General features: G+C 43.7%; 1 protein-coding gene across 1 annotated transcript in view; it reads left to right on the forward strand.

The window, feature by feature from the left end:
• Positions 1-24,662, forward strand: part of FLT3 (fms related receptor tyrosine kinase 3) — a 158,441-nt gene that overhangs the window by 46,646 nt on the left and 87,133 nt on the right. Inside the window, exons 3-7 of the mRNA XM_077298293.1 lie at positions 6,217-6,419; positions 7,593-7,708; positions 8,130-8,241; positions 10,875-11,035; positions 11,343-11,470. Of these exons, the coding sequence (XP_077154408.1) occupies positions 6,217-6,419; positions 7,593-7,708; positions 8,130-8,241; positions 10,875-11,035; positions 11,343-11,470 (720 nt within the window). The remainder of the gene's footprint in view (positions 1-6,216; positions 6,420-7,592; positions 7,709-8,129; positions 8,242-10,874; positions 11,036-11,342; positions 11,471-24,662) is intronic.

Raw genomic sequence — 24,662 nt, forward strand, 5'->3', positions numbered from 1 at the left:
CCACAGGACTTGCTTGCAAATTGCATCAGGCTTGCTGAGATGTTCTTTTGCATACTTCTGATGCTGAATTTTATGGTGAGGATGTAGGAGAGGTTTTCATCTGATGACTCTTCCATGAAGGTCATATTTTTGCAGGTTTTTCTGAATATTAGAACAAAGTACCACAACTCCAGAGTCTGCTAAATCTTTGTGAAGGTTTTTTACAGTTAAGCAGGGGTTTTGATTTGCCTCTCTAGCAATCCTACGAGCAGCTCTCACTGAAATTTTTCTTGGTCTTCCTGACCTCATCTTGACCTCCACTGATCCTGGTCACTGCCATTTCTTAATTACATTTCGAACTGAGGAAAGGTCAACTTGAAAACACTTTGCTATCTTCTTATAGCCTTCTCTTGCTTTGTGAGCCCCCACAATTTTCATTTTTAGAGTGCTAGGCAGCTGCTTAGAAGAACCATGGCCCCTGTTTTTTTGGCACAAGGTTAGAGGAGGTTGGGTTTTTCTAAAGCTGTAAAATTTTCATCACCTGGCTTTTCCTAATAATGATAGTGAACAAGCCATAAGCCTAACAGGATAACTAATGTCTGAAACCTTGGTTAAAGTTATCTGAGCACACAAATTTCCAAGGGTTCCTAAAATTTTGCATCGGCCTATTTTCTTTTCTGTAATTTTTAAAATGTAAAAAATGGCAATATATATTGTTTTTGCTTAAGACCCAAAATAAATGTGTCATCTTTAACTTTATCCCTTTTAGTGATCATTTCATTCATCGTCAACTTGCTTAACTGTTCACAATAACCTGTGATAAAATTTACATGTCACTGTAGCTTTCCTCCAGGAGGAAGCTATTTCTCCAGTGCCATATAGAGGTGAATACCCTGTCAAAAATACATACATGGTGCTAATAAATAGTAGAAAGCGATAGTATAAAAGAGAAAAGACTAAAAAGACATGCAAAGAGGGAAGAACTTAGATGGTAATAGTCCTGTTCAACCGAATTCTACTAATATAGAGACAATAGCACCCCTGCCTTATTGTCACTGGCAAAAAAATTAGAATGTGCATGTAATATCAATTTGAGTGAAAGCCCTCAATATAAACCTCCAGCATCTCAATCCCAAATTAGTACAAATAACATAGGATATTAAAGAACATAAATAAATACGCAGCTCAGAAAGGAGGGTAAAATGTTTGAGCAGCACAGTAAGTTTAGATATAGGAACAAGTGAGGACATTGTTAGAAGACGGCGACCAAAACGTCAAAGATTGATATAGATGGAAAAATAACATGGCAAAATGGACTATAAGTCGTCTACCCCTAGGTAAGAAGATCACGCAAGCACCTTTATGTGTGTTTCACCCACACTTGGCTTCATCAGGAGTGTGTTCAAATTAAAATAAGGGAGGTATTTATTGGAGGCTCAATTGTGTGCAGCAAATCTGCACACACACTGACATGATGACTGGCTCCAAAATCCCACACCAAGTGTAATGAGCAGTGTAATCAAACACAGTAACAAGGCGACGGACAAAACCAATCGCACCGCCAGACCGCACATGACGGAAGCACGTCTCTGCTGGATAAAAAGAGGACATGCTCAGAACATGTATAGCATAATGTATGCAAAACAGGATAAAATATAAATGGTTATAATAGAATAGAATAATCACAAATCGATAAGTCAAATTTTAACCACAGAATAATACTATACTATAATAATATATATTGTATGCTGTAGATAAAAATAAAATACTGAATAATAAAAATAAAAGAACAAACTGGTAATACAAGAAATTACTGATAAAAAGGCGGAATTCAGCAAGTGAAAGGAGTGAAAAAAATATATAATTCAATAAATAACATAAATGTACAATAATAGTGCTTTGTAATACAGTATAAAAGAAAGTGTAAGTGCAGTATTTCCAAAATAGCGGATAAGGAATATAGTACAACAGATGAATAGTAAATAAATGGACAGAGTCAAACTGTGCAGGGACTCATCCCTAATTGGAAACACCCAGATGGCAATGTATTCGTAAATTTCTATGGAGAATACTAGAGAAACGGCACAATGTAGATAGGTAAGAAAAGATGCTCCAAAATGATATTACATAAAGAATGTAAGTATTTATTAAAATAGACATGTCAGGTCTTAAAGAACCTTGCAATATATGGGCCACGCTACCCAGAGTGGCCACAGACCTAAAGTCAACAGCTTCATAGGCATCCATGTGGGACATGTGAAACCAGCCTCAGGAAAAAAGAAAAATGAACCGATTATTTTGACCAAACTCTGATCAGAGTTTGAGCAGAGAGTGGTCCAAGTGCCATCAGTTTCTCTCGAGTGTGGAGAAAAGATGCTTCTCCACCTTCTCCTTATGCCATCCAAATGCATTTCGATTTATTCACGGACTCATAGACTTGCATTGCCGATTTTCATATGACCCTCAGATCAAAATCAGACACGTCTCCACGATTTTCCAGAGGGCTGTTTGGTCCACGAAAAATCATGGACATGTGAATGACCCCATACATTATAATAGGTTCAAGTGCTATCTGTGAAAACTACGGCTAGCACCCATACGAGAAAATCTGACGTCTGAATGAGGTCCTAAGGCCACGTTGATACATTCAGTACTTGGTCAGTATTTTGCCTCAGTATTTGTAAGCCAAAACCAGGAGTGGGTGATAAATACAGAAGTGGTGACATGTTTCTATTATACAGGGTGGGCCATTTATGTGGATACACCTAAATAAAATAGGAATGGTTTGTGATTAGTGATGAGCGAATATACTCGTTACGCGAGATTTCTCGAGCACGCTCGGGGGTCCTGCGAGTATTTTTTAGTGCTCGGAGATTTAGTTTTTCTTGCCGCAGCTGAATTATTTACATCTGATAGCCAGCATAAGTACATGTGGGGATTCCCTAGCAACCAGGCAACCCCCATATGTACTTATGCTGGCTAACAGATGTAAATCATTCAGCTGCAGCAAGAAAAACTAAAACTCCGAGCACTAAAAAATACTTGGAGGACACCCGAGCATGCTCGAGAAATCTCGAGGAACGAATATATTCGCTCATCACTATTGGTGATATCAACTTCCTGTTTGTGGCACATTAGTAAATAACTCATGGAAGAATAAAGTTACGTTAAAAGCAAGCACACCATTGTTTTTCTTGTGAAATTCTCAATAAGTTTCATGTGTCACATGACCCTCTTCCCACTGGAAAAAATAAAGTTGGATCCAAAATGGCCGACTTCAAAATGGCCGCCATGGTCACCACCCATCTTGAAAAGTTTCCCCCCTCCCATATACTAATTTGCCACAAACAGGAAGTTGATATCAAGAACCTTTCCCATTTTATTTAGGTGTATCTATATAAATGGCGCACCCTGTACTTTTCCTCTGATTGTTCCACTCCTGGTTTTGGCTTTCAAATACTGAGGTAAAATACTGACCAAATACTGAATGTGTGATTGTGGCCTTTTGCTGTTTATTTCCAAAACTTTTTGAGATCAGCTGTGCAACATCTCTGGGACTGCATGTATGAAGGCAATTTTGCCAATTAGTTGTTGTAAAGTAATACCAAGTGTATAAAAATTCTCCTGGAACGTTTATCAATGGCAACCACTTTTTTATTAGTTCTCCAGACCATGAAGAGCAACAGATTTACTAAATATTCTCCATCACTGTTTTCTTCACTGAACCACCAGGTGATAATTGTCATTGTTCTGTAGGCTCCGTTCTCCAGCAGTCATTCTTAGGAAGTTAGAAGAAACTGCATTATTCCTTAATACTTCTACTCAGCTGGTACTACGTTTTCTCATAATTTACACCATTATTGCCAATAAGTTGGGTAAAATTTTGGAAATCTGTTAAAGATCATATTATTAAGGTCATTGGTCTTCAGGTACCCTGTCATCCTAAATTCTGTTTACTTAATATCCCAATATTTCAAATCAATGGTAAAACCCGATATCTTTTACTTTACCTAACCACTGCTGCTACATGTTTGCTAGCGTGTAAATGGAGATTGACTGTACCTCCATCAAATAGAGAGTTACACATAGGTATAAAGAATGTACGAGGCGTGGAATATCTCACTGTCTTATTAAAAAGACCCAACCGAGCGCTTTGAGACAGTCTGGGCCCCCTGGGACACATACGGGGTATAAAGAGACTGTTATTGATCTTTGTTATGAAAACTAGGTTAGATAGTAGGTGTTGACATAGAATTGCACTTCAACTCTTCTCACCCTTTTCTTCCTTCTGTGTTAGACTATGTGCCCACGATCAGGAATAGTAATGTTTTGGACGCACCGTATTTTTGTTACATCCAAAGCGCTGTGTTCTAATTGCCGCACTTGTTTGTCAGTACAAGCGGATTCACCGCCATGTAACACTCTATTGGTCAAAATACGCAGACTAACTTCTCCGCTACAGAAATTGACATGCTGCGGCTTGTAAACCCGCACCGCTGGTGAGTATACGCAGCGCTAAATAGAAGCACCGTGGGCATGGGAATTTTATAAATCCCATCCACTGTGCTGGTAATGTAGAGTGCAACGTTTTGGACTCAGCGCAGATGCGCTGCGTCCAAAACGCTGCTATTCCAGATCGTGGACACGTAGCCTTACCGTCCTGTCCGGTTATTGTCCATGTTTAATTGTAACGGTAAGATGTGAAGCGACACTACTCTGTCCTCCTCCTCCTGGACCTGTCCTCTGCCTTTGACACGGACCATTCCTTGTTCCTGCAGACCCTCTCATCCCTTGGCATCACAGACTTGGCCCTATCCTGGATCTCGTCATACCTAACTGACTAGACATTCAGCGTCTCCCACTCACACACCGCCTCCTCACCTCGCCACTTATCTGTCAGAGTCCCGCAAGGTTCAGTTCTAGGGCCCCTGCTCTTCTCCATTTACACTTTTGGCCTGGGACAGCTCATAGAATCTCACGGTTTTCAGTATCATCTCTATGATGATGACACACAGATCTACATCTCTGGACCAGATATCACCATTCACCACCCTACTAACCAGAATCCCTCAATGTCTATCCGATATTTCATCCTTCTTCTCCGCTAGATTTCTAAAACTTAACATGGACAAAACAGAATTCATCATCTTTCCCCCATCTCACGTGACCCCCCAACGGAGCTATCCATTACAGTAAATGGCTGCCCACTCTCCCCAGTCCCACAAGCTCGCTGTCTCGGGGTAATCCTTGACACTGATCTATCCTTCAAACCACATATCCAAGCCCTTTCCACTTCCTGCCGCCTTCAACTCAAAAATATTTCACGGATCCGTACATTCCTAAACCAAGAATCTGCAAAAACCCTAGTCCATGCCCTGATCATCTCCCGCCTTGACTACTGTAACCTCCTGCTCTGTGGCCTCCCCTCTAACACTCTAGCACCCCTCCAATCTATTCTAAATTCAGCTGCCCGACTAATCTACCTGTCCCCCTGCTATTCCCCGGCCTCTCCCCTCTGTCAATCCCTTCACTGGCTCCCCATTACCCAGAGACTCCAGTACAAAACCCTAACCATGACATACAAAGCCATCCACAACCTGTCTCCTCCATACATCTGTGACCTCGTCTCCCGGTACTTTCCTGCACGCAACCTCCGATCCTCACAAGATCTCCTTCTCTACTCCCCTCTTATATCCTCTTCCCACAATCGCATACAAGATTTCTCTCGCGCATCACCCCTACTTTGGAACTCTTTACTGCAACATATCAGACTCTCACCTACCATCGAAACCTTCAAAAAGAACCTGAAGACCCACCTCTTCCGACAAGCCTACAACCTGCAGTAACCACCGATCGACCAAACCACTGCACGACCAGCTTTATCCTCCCCTACTTTATCCTCACCCATCCCTTGTAGATTGTGAGCCCTCGCGGGCAGGGTCCTCTCTCCTCCTGTACCAGTTGTGACTTGTATTGTTCAAGATTATTGCACTTATTTTTATTATGTATACCCCTCCTCACATGTAAAGCGCCATGGAATAAATGGCGCTATAATAATAAATAATAATGTGAACTCTTCAGCATTGACTTTACTCATCGTTACTGATTTTTAAGTCAAACTGTGCAATCCTGTTTGCTAATTATTTTTAATTTTATCATGTCATTCTCTAATTTTATTTTTGGAAAAAAATCATAAAAATTCAGTTATATAAGAGAAACACATACTTTACTTTACAGAATTCCACCTCCGATATTAACGCTACAAACCTGAACTGTGTGTGGACATCAAATAACACTTACAAGGCTGCAATCAGCGTGGAAGTGAATATTTTTGAATCGGTAAAGCTGAAAGTTCTTCAGAACATAAGCGACACGGTGACCTATGTCTGGTTTCAGAAGAAGTGCAATATCTGTTGCGTTGTGAATGTTACTGAGTCCAGGTAAGGTACATGGTTCTCAGGTGATACATCCTTGGTGAACACCTTGTCATAAGAGATGCAACTGCCAATAAACTCTACCGATGACAGCAACCTCTAGGAGCCACTTTAGTCACATATGCCCTCTAACTTTTTATTTTGTAAACCTTCTTGATAAATCAGCTTCCAAAAAGTTTGTCCTCTGAAATCACTATTGGATCCACCGTTACTGTGGTGGCTTTATCCGCCCTTGTTTTAATGGGATCATCAGACAGCTTACCCTAAAAACTAGTCGGTTTATACGATCCCGTGTGCCGCAGTGCAACTTTAGAGTTTGGGCGGGCAAAGCACAACTTAAAAGGACTCCAAACCAGTTGGACAACTTTTATCCCTTTCCAATCCTATTTCTTTTGCTAATTTTTAAAAACATATGGCCCACTTTAACAATATAGAGTACAACCTTTGCTATCTGCTAGCTAAAGTCAGCGCTGATCAGAACAAATGCAGCAAAAAAAGGTGTCGGAAGTTTTCCATAATTGGAATGGAACAGGAAAATCATAATGTCAGATCAAACGTTGGATCGGAAAAGTTTAATGCTGATTAATTCGTCTAGTTACTAGAATATGGCATCACATTATCATCAGTGGCGGTCCAGCCTCTGGGTTCCTCACCAATGCTAACAACAAAAGGGCTTCAGAGCTGTTTTTTATTACCTGAAATATTCTAACATTGCATTATGAGATTCACAATGAACAGTGATAGATTCCATTTTCTTTTGCTGAATGGAGTATTAAGATTTGCGCAGCAAAATTTGTGCTAACGGTTTGACCTGCGCCAAACTAACTCTACAGTAGGTTATTTTGGAAAGTGTGAATATAACCAGATACTTGTCTACAGAGAATGTGTGGGGACGATTGACTATATTTATTAATACTTGAAGGCAGAAGTGCTGTGGGTCTTAACCAGTTAGTAGTTTTTAATGATTGCAGCAACCTAGGTAACGAGATGCAATTTGTTCTGTACTAATATATGAATGGGGAACATTAACACGATTTGACAAGTGGAGGGGGGGTACCGTATTTTTTGGGGTCTTCATTATTTGTTAAGCGGTAGGTTATCACGATGGATATTCATCACTGCAAGTAATGTAGCAATTGCAGATCACTCACAGAAGTAATAAATTTTCCTTTATTTCAGTAGCAATAGTTATTTGGATCTGGTAAGAGCCACCGGAAAACAAGCGGGAAAATATGGACTTTCTATACGAAGCGAAAACTCCACCTACTGCATATATTTTGAAGTGAAAATAAGAAGTAAGTAAACCACTATGGAATGACTAGGTTGGAAGAACAAAAGTACATATTGTCAGGTGACTTGCCTGCGCCAAAACTATATTCTCAGAAAGTTTCTTCTCCAAAAAAAAGTCTATTCTCAGAAAATGTGGTTCCTCATGAAGTTTCGAATCTGTTCCATCATCGGAGCACATTACCAAAATGATGGAGTGCTAGACCTATCACTTTACACCAATGATGCCCAAGTTACCCTATTGATTGTAATGGGACCCATAGAGCTGTGTTGTGGTGCACGTCATTGTCATGCATAGAGTAGCGCTGCCTGCTGCATTTTTCTTCCTGTGAAATATGAGAGAATCTGAAATTGTGGCTTCTGATGAAGCCTCCGATGCAGAGGTGAACCAAGGCTATGGAGTCGAATACGATTTATGTTCTTTTTCAGGTAAACCAAGAAAACCTTATTTTGAAATTACGCCATACCACTTGAGCTGCTTTTCTGAAGCTTATCCAAAACCTGTTGTATATTGGATATCATGCACTTCACTTGATGACAGGTAGGAGCATATTCTGCTGCATCATTTAGCTTATCCTGTGGTTCTGCTGTTTTTTTATTAAAGCAGTAAAAAGTATATTAAAATGGTTGTGTCAGAAGGTATATTTACATATAATAACAGATAGGTTAGCGTCCATACTGTATTATATCTTCTGTGTATAACGGCTATGACAGTTATGCCAGATCCATTTACAAATGGCTACCGACAAAGCGTAATAGACCACCTTCACCTCTAATGTTGTCTGTCTGGTTTTCTTGGGGTCCCTGACATTTTGGAATAATGCTGCAGACTACACCATTCAAAAATACCTGAAATCCTGTGGGAATAAAACAACAGTTTGAACAGAGCCTAACAATGGTTTTTATACTAAAACACTCTACTCCACCTATTCTGTCTGAATAGTGTCCATAACTTTTAGAGCTTTTGTATTTCTAGACCTTCGAAGCTTGTACACATATACCAATTTTACATTTCCATCACATCTAGATGACCATCACCTCCGTGCCATTCTCAATTTTACACATATATCAAGATCAACGTCATCACTACATCACTTCTAGATCTTCATAATTTCAACACCTCCTTAACTTCTAGATCTTTCACTTCTAGAACTTCAGTAATTATAGATCTTTAATGCTTCCATATCTCCATCACTTTTAGATCTCCATAGCTTTAACAACTCCATCATTTCTAGATTTCTTTAGTCATTATTGATTGCCAAAGCTTCTGCACCTTCACCCCTTCTAAATACCAATCACTTTTACAACTGCTTCCTTTCTAGAGCTCTATAATTTCTACACCTCCATGAATTCTAGATCATCATCACCTCTATATCATTATTAGTTTTACACCCTCATCACTTTTAGATCTCCGTTACTTCTACATCTATATAACTTCAAAATTTAAATCACCTCTACACTTCCATCACTTTTACACCTCCATTATGTGTACACTTCTACACATCTATCGTTTCTAGATCTTCAGTGTTTCTAGGCATTGCTTGTGCACCTCCACCTCTTTTACACCTGCATCACTTCTAGATCTCCATCACCCTATATCTTCATCAATTCATTCATCATTATCATCATAAATTCTACACCGCTATCACTTCCAGACCTCCATCACTTCTAGATCACCATCACATATACGGTACATAATTATTACTTTTATACCTACATCATTTTTAGATCTTCGTCACTTATTTACTTCTAGATCTCCATCACTTTTTTTTGCCTCCATCGCCTCTAGATCTTCATCACTTTTTTGCCTCCATCACCTCTAGATCTCCATCACTTTTAGATATAGATCATTTTACCAGCTCCATCGCTTCAATATCTCCATTTTGACACCACCATCATTTCTAGATAACCATTGCTTCTACACTTTCCTCAATTGTAGATCTCCATCCCTTTTAGAGCATTGTGACCTTTACATCGCTATCACTTTACTCCTCCATCCTCCATCATTTATAGATCTCCTTTGCTTCTACACTTCTATCAATCCTAGATCTCAATCTTTTCAGCTGTCACTTATAGATTTCCATTACTTTTAGATTTCAACCACGTCTACACCTTCAATACTTATACTTTTCTACATCTCTATCACTTTTACACTTCTGTCACTTTTAGAAGTGATGGAGAATCAATTCTTAACCTCCATTAATTTTAGATTTCCATTCCTTCTACTCCTTCATCATTGAAAGACCTCACTCACTTCTATATCTTCATCAACTTTAAGCAAGTCCGAATACAAGCCAAGTCAGAAACAAGAGAATCAAACCGACAAACAGGGAAACGCTGGGAAAAGGGCAGACAGAGGGAAAAAACAGACACGGGGCAAGTCAGGGATCACAGCAGGACAAATCAAGGGCTACCAGAGTCAGGTTTACATGCCGAAGGCAGAACTATAGCTGACACTGCCTGCAGGACGCATAGGAGCTAAATAGCAAACCTGAACCCAGAATGAGGCAGAGCAAAGTTAACCCTTGACATGATCCTCCCGGAAAAAGGGAAGACAGAAATAAACCCTGGAATGGATCATGACAACCACCTTCACTTCCACACATTTATCACATCTGAATCTTCATCTCCTTTAGATCTTTATCACATCTAGATCACTATCACCTGTTTGCATTATCACCTCTACACCTCCATTACTTCTAAACATCCATGCCTTTTACACCTGGTGATGAAGATCTAAAAAATATGTAAGTGTAAAATTAATAATTATTTATAGGTGATGGTGATCTAGAAGTGATAAAGGTCTGGAAGTGATAGCGGTGTGGAATTGATGATGATAATGATGAATGAATTGATGAAGACATAGGGTGATGGAGATCTAGAAGTCATGCAGGTGTAAAAGTGGTGGAGGTGTAGAAGCAATGCCTAGAAATACTGAAGACCTGGAACCTGTAGATGTGTAGAAGTGACAGAGATCTGGAAATAATGGGGGTGGAAAAGTGATGGCAGTGATTTAAATTTAGAAGTTATGTAGATGTAGAGGTAACGGACTTTTACACCGCCAAAGTTTAACACCTCCATCACTTCTAGACCTTATAATTTCTACACATCCATACATTTTAGGGATTGCGTTGCTATTCTCTGTTAATCATACTCCTGATTTTCTTCTTATAGATGCAATAACAAGACAGCCTCTATACCAATTCCTGAGTCAAATGAGTTTGGAGGTATACGGGTGGGAAGCAAATTTCATATGCTAGAGCTGAAGGAGAAGAATATATACTGTTGTGCATTTAATGCTTTTGGAGAAGAATGCAGCCAACTTCATACCATTGGTAATAAATAAACCACACAGTGTGTCACATCACATATATATTTAGGTGGCTATAGACTTGCGTGTTTATTACCTATGTTGTGAACATGAACATGTGATTGTTTTTTAGATATTGTATAATGAATTCAGATGAATATTTTATCATTTATAGAGAAATATGACTAAGATACAAACACTGTAGAACTCTCCACTACAATATCATACGTACATATGTATAAATGTGACAATAGTGTTTTCTGGCCTTTGTGGCAAATGATAAGTCCAAAAACCAAACCTTTGCTAACCTTTCCTGATTGGTTTGTTTTAAGATCTGATGTCTAACGCATCTGACCCTGCAATTTTCCTAAAGACCTGCGAGTCTTCTGTTATCCGGTGTTTGGCGTGGTATAAATCATATGAATATAAAATCTCATGGGCTGCTGGAAGCAGAGAACAGGTATGTTGTAAAGAACATTTTATCTTGTTTGTTTCTCTATTTTTGTTAGTTTACTTTAGTCTTTACGTTGCAATTGTGTTTTAGTTTCTATGGGAAACGAAGATCAAACTGGATTTAAAAACGCTGGATCTTTTTTTCCCAAGGGAATGTTGAGTGGCCTGCTGACATATTTGTCTAATGTATTTAGGCAATTTAAGGGCAAGTTGGCAAAGCATTAAAAATACAAACAGGCTCCTTTGTTGCAAACTACTTATTTTTTTTTCTCTTGGAAAACAACCCAGAAGTCTCTCCTCATCCGTCTCCGCCTGACTGATAGTTTTCTCCCGGCTTAAGATCTGCTAATCCCCCCGTACAGCACATGCGTGCGGCATGAGACAGAGCTGCCATCTGTATGATAAGGCTGCGTTTACACCTGTGTATGACCGCCATCCCCGGATCAGCCATATACAGCTCTGGCAAAAATTAAGAGACCACTGCAAAATGTTGAGTGTCTGATTTTCCTCTTTATAGGTATATTTTTGAGTGAAATGTGAGGACAAGCGTTCTCTGTATAATATACAGCTCTGGCAAAAATTAAGAGACAACCACATCAAAGCCCTGTTATGGGCAGCCCAATCTCCAGACCTGAACCCCATTGAAAACCTCTGGAATGTAATCAAGAGGATGATGGATAGTCACAAGTGAGTCGCCCACCAGGGCAATGGGGATACTCGGTACTGGGTCTGGTCGCTCTTAAAGGGGATGTCACGGTGGCTGCAACCCGGGCCATGGCCCTGGGCACTCAATAAAAGGCGAAAGGTCTATAAAGGGAATTTGGTAATAAAGTTTATTCATGACGCCACCTGTGGCTCTCGGTCAGAGGGACCGACGCTGCTTAACCCCTTTCTGTCATCGGACGTACTATTCCGTCCATGTGGGGTGGGCCCTACTTCCCAAGGTCGGAATAGTACGTCCAGCGCGGCCGATCGCGGCCAGGTGTCAGCTGACTATCGCAGCTGACATCCAGCACTATGTGCCAGGAGCGGTCACGGACCGCCCCCGGCACATTAACCCCCGGTACACTGCGATCAAACATGATCGCAGTGTGCCGGCGGTATAGGAAAGCATCGCGCAGGGAGGGGGCTCCCTGCGTGCTTCCCTGAGATGATCGGTACAAGGTGATGTGCTCACCTTGTACCGAGCGTTTCCTCCCTGCAGTCCCCGGATCCAAAATGGCCACGGGGCTGCATCCGGGTCCTGCAGGGAGGTGGTTTCACAGCGCCTGCTCAGAGCAGGCGCCGGGAAGCCTCCCTGCTGTGCTGTGTGATCGCCGATCTGCACAGTGCACAGCAAAGTGTCAGATCGGCGATCTGTCACTTTACTGTGATGTCCCCCCTGGGGCAAAGTAAAAATGTAAAAAAGAAAAAAATTACATGTGTAAAAAAAAAACCAACAAAATCCTAAATAAATAATAATAAAAAAAATATTGTTCCAATAAATACATTCCTTTAGCTAAATAAAAATAAAAAACCAATAAAAGTACACATAGTTAGTATCGCCGCGTCCGTAATGACCCGACCTATAAAACTGTCCCACTAGTTAACCCCTTCAGTGAACACCGTAAAATTTTTTAAAAAAAAACGAGGCAAAAAACAACGCTTTATTATCATACCGCTGAACAAAAAGTGGAATAACATGCCATGAAAAGTCATCTTGTCCCGCAAAAAACGAGCAGCAATACAGCATCATCAGCAAAAAAATAAAAAAGTTATAGTCCACAGAATAAAGCGATGCAAAAATAATTATTTTTTCTATAAAATAGTTTTTATCGTATAAAAGCGCCAAAACCTAAAAAAATGATCTAAATGAGGTATCGCTGTAATCATACTGACCCAAAGAATAAAACTGCTTTATCCATTTTACCAAACGCGGAACTGTATGAACGCCCCACCAAAAAGAAATTCACGAATAGCTGGTTTTTGGTCATTCTGCCTCGGAATAAAAAGCGATCAAAAAATGTCACGTGCCCAAAAATGTTACCAATAAAAACGTCAACTCGTTCCGCAAAAAACAAGACCTCACATGTCTCTGTGGACCAAAATATGGAAAAATTATAGCACTCAAAATGTGGTAACGCAAAAAACATTTTTTGCAATAAAAAGCGTCCTTTAGTGTGTGACGGCTGTCAATCATAAAAATCTGCTAGAAAACCCGCTATAAATAGTAAATCAAACCCCCCCTTCATCACCCTCTTAGTTACGAAAAATTAAAAATTTTTTAAAAAATGTATTTATTTCCATTTTCCCATTAGGGTTAGTGCTAGGGTTAGGGCTAGGGTTAGGGTTAGGGCTAGGGTTAGGGCTAGGATTAGGGTTAGGGGTAGGGTTAGGGTTGGGGCTAGGGTTAGAGCTACAGTTAGGGTTAGGGTTGGGGCTGAAGTTAGGGTTGGGGCTAAAGTTAGGGTTAGGGTTTGGATTACATTTACAGTTGGGAATAGGGTTGGGATTAGGGTTAGGGGTGTGTCAGGGTTAGGGGTGTGGTTAGGGTTACAGTTGAGATTAGGGTTAGGGGTGTGTTTGGATTAGGGTTTCAGTTATAATTGGGGGGTTTCCACTGTTTAGGCACATCAGGGGCTCTCCAAATGCGACATTGCATCCGATCTCAATTCCAGCCAATTCTGCGTTGAAAAAGTAAAACAGTACTCCTTCCCTTCCGAGCTCTCCCATGCGCACAAACAGGGGTTTACCCCAACATATGGGGTATCAGCGTACTCAGGACACATTGGACAACAACTTTTGGGGTCCAATTTCTCCTGTTACTCTGGGGAAAATACAAAACTGGGGGCTAAAAAATAATTTTTGTGTAAAAAAAAATATTTTTTATTTTCACGGCTCTGCGTTATAAACTGTAGTGAAACACTTGTTGTTTCTAAGTTCTCACAACACATCTAGATAAGTTCCTTGGGGGGTCTAGTTTCCAATATGGGGTCACTTGTGGGGGGTTTCTACTGTTTAGGTACATTAGGGGCTCTGCAAATGCAACATTACGCCTGCAGACCATACCATCTAAGTCTGCATTCCAAATGGCGCTCCTTCCCTTCTGAGCTCTCCCATGCACCCAAACGGTGGTTCCCCCCCACATATGGGGTATCAGCGTACTCAGGATAAATTGGACAACAACTTTTGGGGTCCAATTTCTCCTGTTACTCTTGGGAAAATACAAAACTCGGGGCGAAAAAATAATTTTTGTGGGGAAAAAAAATCATTTTTATTTTCACGGCTCTGCGTTATAAACTGTAGTGAAACACTTGGGGGTTCAAAGCTCTCACAACACATCTAGATGAGTTCCTTAGGGGGTCTACTTTCCAAAATTGTGTCACTTGTGGGGGGTTTCAATGTTTACGCACATCAGTGGCTCTCCAAACGCAACATGGCGTCCCATCTCAATTCCAGTCAATTTTGCATTGAAAAGTCAAATGGCGCTCCTTCCCTTCCGAGCTCTGCCATGTGCCCAAACAGTGGTTTACCCCCACATGTGAGGTATCAGCATACTCAGGACAAATTGGACAACAAAATTTGGGGTCCAATTTCTTCTTTTACCCTTGGGAAAATAAAACATTGGGGGCGAAAAAATAATTTTTGTGGAAAAATATGATTTTTTATTTTTACGGCTCTGCATTATAAACTTCTGTGAATCACTTAATGGGTCAAAGTGCTCACCACACATCTAGATAAGTCCCTTAGGGGGTCTACTTTCCAAAATGGTGTCACTTGTGGGTGGTTTCAATGTTTAGTCACATCAGGGGCTCTCCAAACGCAACATGGCGTGCCATCTGAATTCCAGTCAATTTTGCATTGAAAAGTCAAATGGCGCTCCTTCGCTTCCGAGCTCTGCCATGCTCCCAAACAGTGGTTTACCCCCACATATGGGGTATCGGCGTACTCAGGACAAATTGTACAACAACTTTTGCAGTCCATTTTCTCCTGTTACCCTTTGTAAAATAGAACAAATTGGAGCTGAAGTAAATTTTTTGTGTGAAAAAGTGAAATGTTCATTTTTATTTAAACATTCCAAAAATTCCTGTGAAACACCTGAAGGGTTAATAAACTTCTTGAATGTGGTTTTGAGCACCTTGAGGGGTACCATTTTTAGAATGGTGTCACACTTGGGTATTTTCCATCATATAGACCCCTCAAAATGACTTCAAATGAGATGTGGTCCCAAAAAAAAATGGTGTTGTAAAAATGAGAAATTGCTGATCAAATTTTAACCCTTATAACTCCCTAACAAAAAAAATGTTGGTTCCAAAATTGTGCTGATGTAAAGTAGACATGTGGGAAATGTTACTTATTAAGTATTTTGTGTGACATATCTCTGTGATTTAATTGTATAAAAATTCAAAGTTGGAAAATTGCGAAATTTTCAAAATTTTCGCCAAATTTCTGTTTTTTTCACAAATAAACGCAGGTAATATCAAAGAAATGTTACCACTATAATGAAGTACAATATATCACGAGAAAACATTGTCAGAATTACCGGGATCCGTTGAAGCGTTCCAGAGTTATAACCTCATAAAGGGACAGTGGTCAGAATTGTAAAAATTGGCCCGGTCATTAACGTGCAAACAACCCTTGGGGGTAAAGGGGTTAAAGGGGTCCTCTGGGATGATGTTGTTACAGCAAGATGATGACGCTTCAAACAGGTGAAGTGGGGTCCCCAGGGCTCCCAAGGTGTATGGCAAGAATGGTGGGTTGCCGGTAAATAACGGATGACACAGAGTTGCAGTCTTTACCTGGTTTACTGATGGTAGCAGGCCTCAGTCCAGGGTACCTGCAACAGGTGCAGAAGGAGTCCAGGCCGCCTTAAAACAAGTAGTAATCCCACTTGGCAGATCAGGTTGGGAGCCTTCCTCTATGCGCTGGTTTTCTGGTCCCTTGCTACCTGTAGTTTGCTGGCAAGGTACCCCTTTCTCTCTCTTGTCCTGGGATAGTACCTGCATGGAAGGCAGCTTGAGCTGTTCTCTTGGGGGGTCTCTGACACGGTGACTCCAGGCTCTAACTGCTGCTGTACCCCAGGTATGGTATGGGCAATCTAAGTATAATCCTATGCCCTCTGGTTCTGCTGTGGACCTTGCAGCTATCCCCAACCTCGGGGTCCTGGTGCCCGGTTTCTGCGCTCTGGCTCACAGGAGGACCAATCGCAGCCTCCCTGAGCTCCTAATCATTCCTCTCCCTTCACTGTCTGCTCCAGACTGAACTAACTCCTCCTCCAGACCAGGATGGATATCAGGGAAGTTCCCCTAAAACAGGGTTCTAAACTCCCCCTTCTGGCCTGGAGTTAGAATGTCTTGTGTGTAACATTTACATGCCAAAAGGAATCCCACTTGTCTCCAGGCATGGCACTACCCTCCCCGAGAGGAAGGCAGCACCACTGTGGTACCCGAACTCCTGGGGTGCCACATTCCCCCCCCATTACATCCAGTACTCCCGGACTGGGAAATGAAAACATAAACAGATTAAATAGGTTAAACAGTTCAAAACATTTTGAAAAACATTTGAACAGGTGCATAAACTTTTTCTTCCCTTACCGGAAGCACTTTTGGCTTTAAATGTTGCAAACATATTTTATAACAGTACAACTGGTTTTATACCAGGATGTCCTTGTTTATAATTAACAGTACTGATGCGAGGGACCTGTCATAGACCCCCAACGTAGGTTTTGGGTGAGCTACAAGGCGTATCCAGACCCGGTGTTCGCCACGCCAGATGGTTTTAGCTTCAGGTCTGTGAAGAAACAAAGCCCTACCCACGCCGGCAAAGTGGGTAGAACCAGAGTGCACCTAGAGGGTGCCAACTATGTACAGTGACAGTTTTTGGGCAATTCACTGTCCATTACCCCATTGTCTATTTTAAACCTGCAATAAACATAGTCAAACATTTTTACACAGGTAACAGCAATTATTGACATTTTTACCAGTCCCTATACCGGCTGGGATTTGATCCCTGGTGCTACGAGTAGACCTGCGTAGTTCCTGGTCTAACATGTCTGCTGTTGCTGTTGTGAACCCACTAGTGTCTGCGCTACTTATAGGCCTGCATTGTATTGGCAAATTGGGCAAGTGTCTGCGACTTCTTAGATTCACTATGGCTCTGACAGATTCACTGATAGCAGAGGGTGGATTTTCTGGTTCCACTGCTGGTGTGACGTTTGCTGCTTGAGCCTGCTGGTCTAGAGTCTCATTTTGTGTTGGTATTTCCAACTGGGGAAAAGTCAAGACAGGTGCTGCTATGGTTTGATATACTTGAGTCCAAGACTGGGGAAAATCTCCAAGAACAGTATGGATTTTCTTTTCTTCTTCTTCTTCTGTAGGTTGAGAAGTACTTAGGTTTTTTGTTTGTCTATCAGTGTATCAGGGCATACTTTAAGGCAGACCTGGGCAAGATGCGGCCCGCGGGCCGCATCCGGCCCGCCTGAAGATTTTAAACGGCCCGCCAGCTAGCTGTCACTTCTGACAGCCACCCCCGGCACCGCTTGGCCAGCCGCCAGCCCCGAGCTCATCCAGGATTCCACACGCTGTCGGAACTGTATGCGCTTGCAGCGCATACAGTTCCACTTCCTTCAGCGTCCAGGGTCAGGATGTGATTGACACAGCATCAGGAGCCATTGGCTCCCAGCTGTGTCAATCATTCTTGTGACCGGAGGCAGCATTATGCCACCAGTCACAAGAGGCAGAGCCGGGTTGATTACTTGTTTATCGGTGGCGGCGGCCATCTTCCCGAGGCCGATGGAGTGCTGTGCTTCCCGGGGCTTCAGGAAAATGGCCGCGGGAGGCCGCACGTGCGCATATGGACATCGCGGCGGCCATTTTCCTGAAGCCGAATTTGCAGATTTAGAGCTCGGCTTCAGGAAAATGGCCGCCGCGATCTCCATCTGCTCACGCGCGGCCTCCCGCGGCCATTTACCTGAAGCCCCCCTCCAGACGATGGCCGCCACCACTGATATTCAACCCGGCTCTGCTGCTCACAGTGCATTCCGGGCCGCTGCGTCACCTCACCGGTGGAAGGGACCCTGCGGACGCCATACCGCACCTCTGCCGTCGCCACACCACTGCTGCAACCCCCCCATGGACACCAGGCCGTGGCGTCGCCCACCTAAGCAGGAAGGGACCCTGCTCAGGTGCACGCCACACCGCATCACCCCACCTCTGCCGACACCTTGCCTCCTGTGACCCTGCTCTGCCACCGCCAGCCCTCAGGTAAGGCCTCTTTTACACTAGCGTCGTGCACTGCACGTCGCAATGCGTCGTTCTGTAGAAAAAACGCATCCTGCAAAATTGCTTGCAGGATGCGTTTTTTCTCCATAGACTTAAATTAGCGACGCAGTGCGACTGTTGCATCGGACCGTCGGCACAAAAAAAGTTACATGTAACTTTTTTTGTGCGTCGTGAGCGTCGTGAACTCCGCCTCCCCGCACCTCACAATGGGGCAGCGGATGCGATGTAAAACAGCATCCGCTGCCCCCGCTGTGCGGCGCTTCCACACTATGCGTCCGTGCACTGCAACGTCGGATAGCGACGTGCAGTGCACGACGCTAGTGTGAAAGTAGCCTAAGATACTGTAAATTCGGACAATAAGACGGACCCCCATCTTATAAAAAATATTTTTTTCTGCAATTTTCACCCTAAATTTGGGGTGCACCTTATGGTCCGGTGCGTCTTATAGTCCGAAAAATACGGTAATTATATTAGTCCGGCCCTCTAAAACCATCCCAATTTCTCATGCGGCCCCATGGCAAAATTAATTGCCCACCACTGCTTTAAGGTGATCTCTAGATACCGCAGTTGAAGTTTCTCCTCCATCTTTGCTTATTAGACACATTTTAGTATTGTCAAAGTTTGAGGGTAAGATGGTATATGGTTCTGCTTCCCACTGGTCATCAAATTTGTGCATTCTCCTTTTACGCTTTAGCACTTGTTCACCTGGTGACAAGGGAATCGCAGGGGCACGTTGATTGTAGTTTCTCTTTTGTTTTTGTCTTGCCTGGGACAAGCTTCTTTCTGCACACTCTTGTACTTGGTGGTATTTCTGTTGTCGCTCAGTATCCCAATGTGCATCTGGGGATGTTGCTTCTGGTGGGAGGACTCCCATTTCAAGATCAACAGGTAATTTGCTAGATCTTCCTCTCATCAGGTAGGCTGGAGAGCAGATGGTGAAATTCACTTGGATGTGATTGTAGAGATCTACCAAGTCTGGCAACTTCTCTGGCCATAAGTTTCTTTCTTCCGAAGGCAAGGTTTTTAGTAAGTCGATTACCACTTGGTTCAGCTTCTCACACATGCTGTTTGTTTGTGGGTGGTACGGTGTTGTTTTTATCTTCTTGCATCCGTACAGGTTGCAGAACTCCTGGAACACTTCCGCTTCAAAGGCTGGGCCTTGGTCGGTAAGTACCTTCTCAGGGTGTAGTCGACAAAAGTGTTGTTGGAAGGTCTTGGCTGCCGTCTTCTCTGTCTGGTCCTTGACAGGTACGACTACCAGGAATCTGGAGTAATGGTCCACTATGGTCAGAGCCTAGACATAGCCTGGCCGGCTTGAAGTTAGCTTCACGTGGTCTAAGGCCACCAGTTCAAGTGGCTGTTTGGTGACTATGGGCTGTAGGGGATCCCTTTGGCTATCATGGTCCATTTTGCGCAGGTTGCATGGGCCACACTCTTGGCACCACTTTTCAATGGTTTTTCTCATGCCAATCCAGTAGAACCTTCTTCCATCCGAAGTGTCCTGCTCCATCGTGGTACTTTTCCAAGACAATTGGCGCATCTTGTCTTAGGACCACTATCTACCAGACTAACTCGTGAGTGCGTGGGTCAACATCCCTCCAGCACAGCTTACCGTTGTAGATAAACAACTTGCCCTTCTCCTTCCACAGCTGTTGAGTCTCTTGTGGAGCATCTGAACCAGGGTGTCAATCTACTTGGGTCAGCAGCTCTTTGACCAGATGGACTGTGGGGTCACTGTCCTGCATCTCTGCCCATCCATGGTGGGGCAATGGGTTCAGCATGGCTTCTTGCTTGTTATGGCGCTTGTTCCTCACATAATGGGAATACTGAGTCGCCCCGGGACTATGGAAAGTTGGTATCTCAATCTCTTCAAATGCTTCCGGATCTTCTCCCACTTCTGGTAAATGGGGCATCCTGAACAGTGCATCGGCACTTGATGGTGAATTCATAGTTGGACAACCGGGCCATACATCGCTGCTTTATGGCACCTAGTTTTGACGTCTCCAGGTGTGTCAGCAGATTGTTGTCCGTGAAAACTGTGAATGTTGCTGAGGGCAGGTAGTGTTTGAACTGCTGTGTTACCGCTCAGACTATGGCCAGGAACTCCAGCTTGAAGGAACTGTAGTTTTCGGGGTTCCTTTCCGTGGGATGAAGCTTCCTGCTGGTGTAGGCAATTACTCTTTCTTTGCCTTTCTGCACCTGGGACAACACTGCTCCCAATACCACGTTGCTGGCATCTGTGTAGAGCACAAACGGTTGGTCATAATTAGGGTAGGCCAGTACCTCATCTCCCATGAGAGCCAACTTCAATCGAGTGAAGGATCCTTCCAGCCTGTTGTTCCACTCAAACAGAGGACCCTTGCTCCTGGTCTTCTTGGATTGGCCCACTAACAGGTCTTGCAGGGGTGCGGCTATCTTAGTGAAGTCTTTAATGAACCTTCGGTAGTAGCCTACCAACCTGAGGAACTGCCAGACTTCGTGGATGTTGCTGGGTTTCGGCCAGTCCCTGATCATGGTGACCTTGTCAGGGTCTGGTGCCACACCTTCGGCGCTTACCACATGGCCCAGGTACTGAACTTTGGGCTTTAACAGGTGACACTTAGATGGCTTTACCTTCAGGCCAAAGTTAGACAGAGCTTCAAACACCTCAGCCAGGTGTTTCAGGTGGTCTTCATATGTCTTGGAGAAGATGATGACATCATCCAGGTACAACAGGATGGTCTCAAAATTCTTGTGCCCGAGACAGCACTACATCATCCTCTGGAATGTTCCTGGTGCATTGCACAGTCTGAACGGCATGTAGTGGAATTCAGAGAGGCCCATCGGTGTTATGAAGGCAGTCTTTTCGTTATCCGCCTCTGCCACGGGAACCTGCCAATACCCACAATTGATATCTAAGATGGAGATTTTAAAGCAGCTAATGACTCTTCGATTCTGGGTAACGGGTATGCATCCTTATGTGTAATGCGGTTTATCTGCCTGTAATCAATACACATCCTCATTGTACCATCCTTTTTCCTGACGAGGACTAACGGAGCTGCCCAGGGGCTACAACTATCTCTGATTACCCCAGCCTCCTTCATCTCTCGTATCATACTCTTGGCACATTGGAAGTGAGCTGGAGGTACAGGCCGGTACCTCTCTTTAAAGGGCGGATGACCACCTGTGGGGATATGATTTTGAACCCCTTTTATCTGCCCAAAATCTAGTGTGTGTTTGCTGAATACCCGCTCATACTCATGGACCACCCGGTAAGCCCCTTGTTTTTGGTGTGATGGGGTAGAGTCAGTGCCCACGTGTAATTTCTGACACCAATCCTGCAACTGTCCTGCAGAGCCATTGTCCTCCACCTGGTTGGAGGGGACCAAGTTCTGTTGCCTGTATTGCATTATTATTAACAGTAAACAGTTTAGCAAGTGTGACATATCTGTGTAAGGGTACCGTCACACAGTGAAATTTCCATCGCTACGACGGCACGATTCGTGACGTTCTAGCGATATCGTTACGATATCGCTGTGTCTGACACGCTACTGCGATCAGACATCACGCTGAGAATCGTACGTCGTAGCAGATCGTTTGGAACTTTCTTTCGTCGCTTGATCACCCGCTGACATCGCTGGATCGTTGTGTGTGACAGCGATCCAGCGATGTGTTCGCTTGTAACCAGGGTAAACATCGGGTAACTAAGCACAGGGCCGCGCTTAGTAACCCGATGTTTACCCTGGTTACAAGCGTAAATGTAAAAAAAACAAACAGTACATACTCACATTCCGGTGTCTGTCCTCCGGCGTCTCAGCTTCTCTGCACTGTGTGAGCGCCTGCCGGCCGGAAAGCGAGCACAGCGGTGACGTCACCGCTCTGCTTTCCGGCTATGGCGCTTACACAGTGGAGAGAAGCAGAACGCCGGGGACAGACACCGGAATGTGAGTATGTACTGTTTGTTTTTTTTACGTTAACGCTGGTAACCAGGGTAAACATCGGGTTACTATGCGCTGCCCTGCGCTTAGTAACCCGATGTTTACCCTGGTTACCCGGGGACTTCGGCATCGCTCCAGCGCCGTGATTGCAAAGCGTGACCGCAGTCTACGACGCTGGAGCGATATTCATACGACGCTGCGACGTCACGAATCGTGCCGTCGCAGCGATGGAAATTTCACTTTGTGACGGTACCCTAAGTGGAACTCTCTCTCCACAGTTAAGGACACGAACTGGTACTCTCCCCTTGCGGACATCAACCACCCCTCTGGTTGTCAGGATTGTGGGCCTACTGTCTGAATACACAGGTTCTACCTGTGCCTGGTAGTCTTTACCTCTGAGGTCTATTGCAGCCCGACACCATATTAACATTTCACTCCTGGGGGGTATTGCAATGGGGATCGGATCACTCACTGTGACACGTCCAACTTCTCCACCAGACAATTCTACCTGCTGTCTCTGCACCAGGGCTCTGATTTCTTTTTGCAGGACTCCCTGCTCACTGGAACCAGCAGTTTCGGCCACCTGTTGTTACAAGACAATAACCTCGGCAAGACAATTTTCAATCAATGACATTAGTACCTAAGGTCATCATGGGGATACAATTCACGTCAGTCAATATCAACACTATTTGGTGAAGAGGGTGCTCACTCAATAAGTCAGAGGTGCTCTGGAAAAATAATATATAAGAAAAAACTCCGGCACACTACAGTTCTTGAAATGAAAAATTCTTTGTTTATTATTCCTTTTTTCAAAATATTAATTTCAACGGTGGGATCAGTCAATATCAACAATCACCAGTCCTTGGGCCTTCAATTCTACCCGCCCGACCTTAATGGTGACCTCCTTGTACCCCACCTGTGGCAAAGGCTGACCATTACTGGCTACTATTGTCAAATCACTATCTGGGCCACGGGTAATGTCTGAGTCAGCCCAATACCATTTATAGAGAATGTAAGGCATAGTTGTAACCTGAGAGCCAATGTCCAGTAAAACGTTCACCGGGATGCTGTCGATCACAATGGGGAGGTCCGGTTGTCCTCCGATGTACTTGGCTTGCCAGTTTTGTGAGCCTGGTCGTCCTATTCCTGGGGGTTGGCCCTCTGCCCCAGGGGTCGCTAAATGGCAGTACCTTGCAATGTATCCTGCCTGGTTGCAGTGGCGGCAGATGGGTCGTCCGTCCTGATGATAGCGGTCGTCGTCTCTTCCTCTGGTTGGCATGATCCTCTTCTGTCATCGCCAGGGGACGTCCTCCGGTCTGGAAGCCTGCTTGATCTTTTCCTTTGGGGGTTCCTGTAGGGACTGCATGGTCCTGGCTAGTGCAGCTACGCTTTTAGTCAGTTCCTGCACCTGGAGGCGTAGTCTTGCGGAGGGGTCATCATCCAGGATCTGTGCGTCGACCTCAACAGGGACCTGATGGCAGGGTTCCACCTCCTGGTGGTACATGGGGGGCTGGACGCCTAGGGGGCACTGTGCGGCTGGGCTGAGGTTCATGCAGCACCCGGATGGCTCTGTCTTTAAATTGTGCAAAGTCCAGGTCAGGGTTTTGCAAGACTAGGATGCGTAGCTGAGTCCTGTGGGTGTTAGACAGGACCCTTCAATGAACTGCTCCTTTAAGAGCCTGTCCCCATCCTGTACGCTGTTAAGATCAACCTGTTTGATGGCCCGTAGTGCCTCTTGCAGATTAAGGGCATAGTCCCGTTTGCTATCCTGTGCTCGTTGTTTGCACCCGAAAATCCTCATTTTGATTTCTGCAGCGGTGCGGGTGTCAAAAGTGGTTTTAAGTTTGGCAAATATCTGCTTTACAGTTCCTTTTTCCATGTCTGGCCAGGATTTCACCTATCTTTGAGCTGCGCCAATTAGTTGACCAGTTAAGATGTTAACTTTTTGATGTTCTGTCAGGGGATATACTTCAAATAGGCTGCAGAGCCTTTCTTTAAAGTCACTGACTGTTTGGGACTCCCC

Source organism: Ranitomeya variabilis, chromosome 3 (genome assembly GCF_051348905.1).
Source record: "Ranitomeya variabilis isolate aRanVar5 chromosome 3, aRanVar5.hap1, whole genome shotgun sequence".
In the NCBI taxonomy this organism is placed as follows: Eukaryota; Metazoa; Chordata; class Amphibia; order Anura; family Dendrobatidae; genus Ranitomeya; species Ranitomeya variabilis.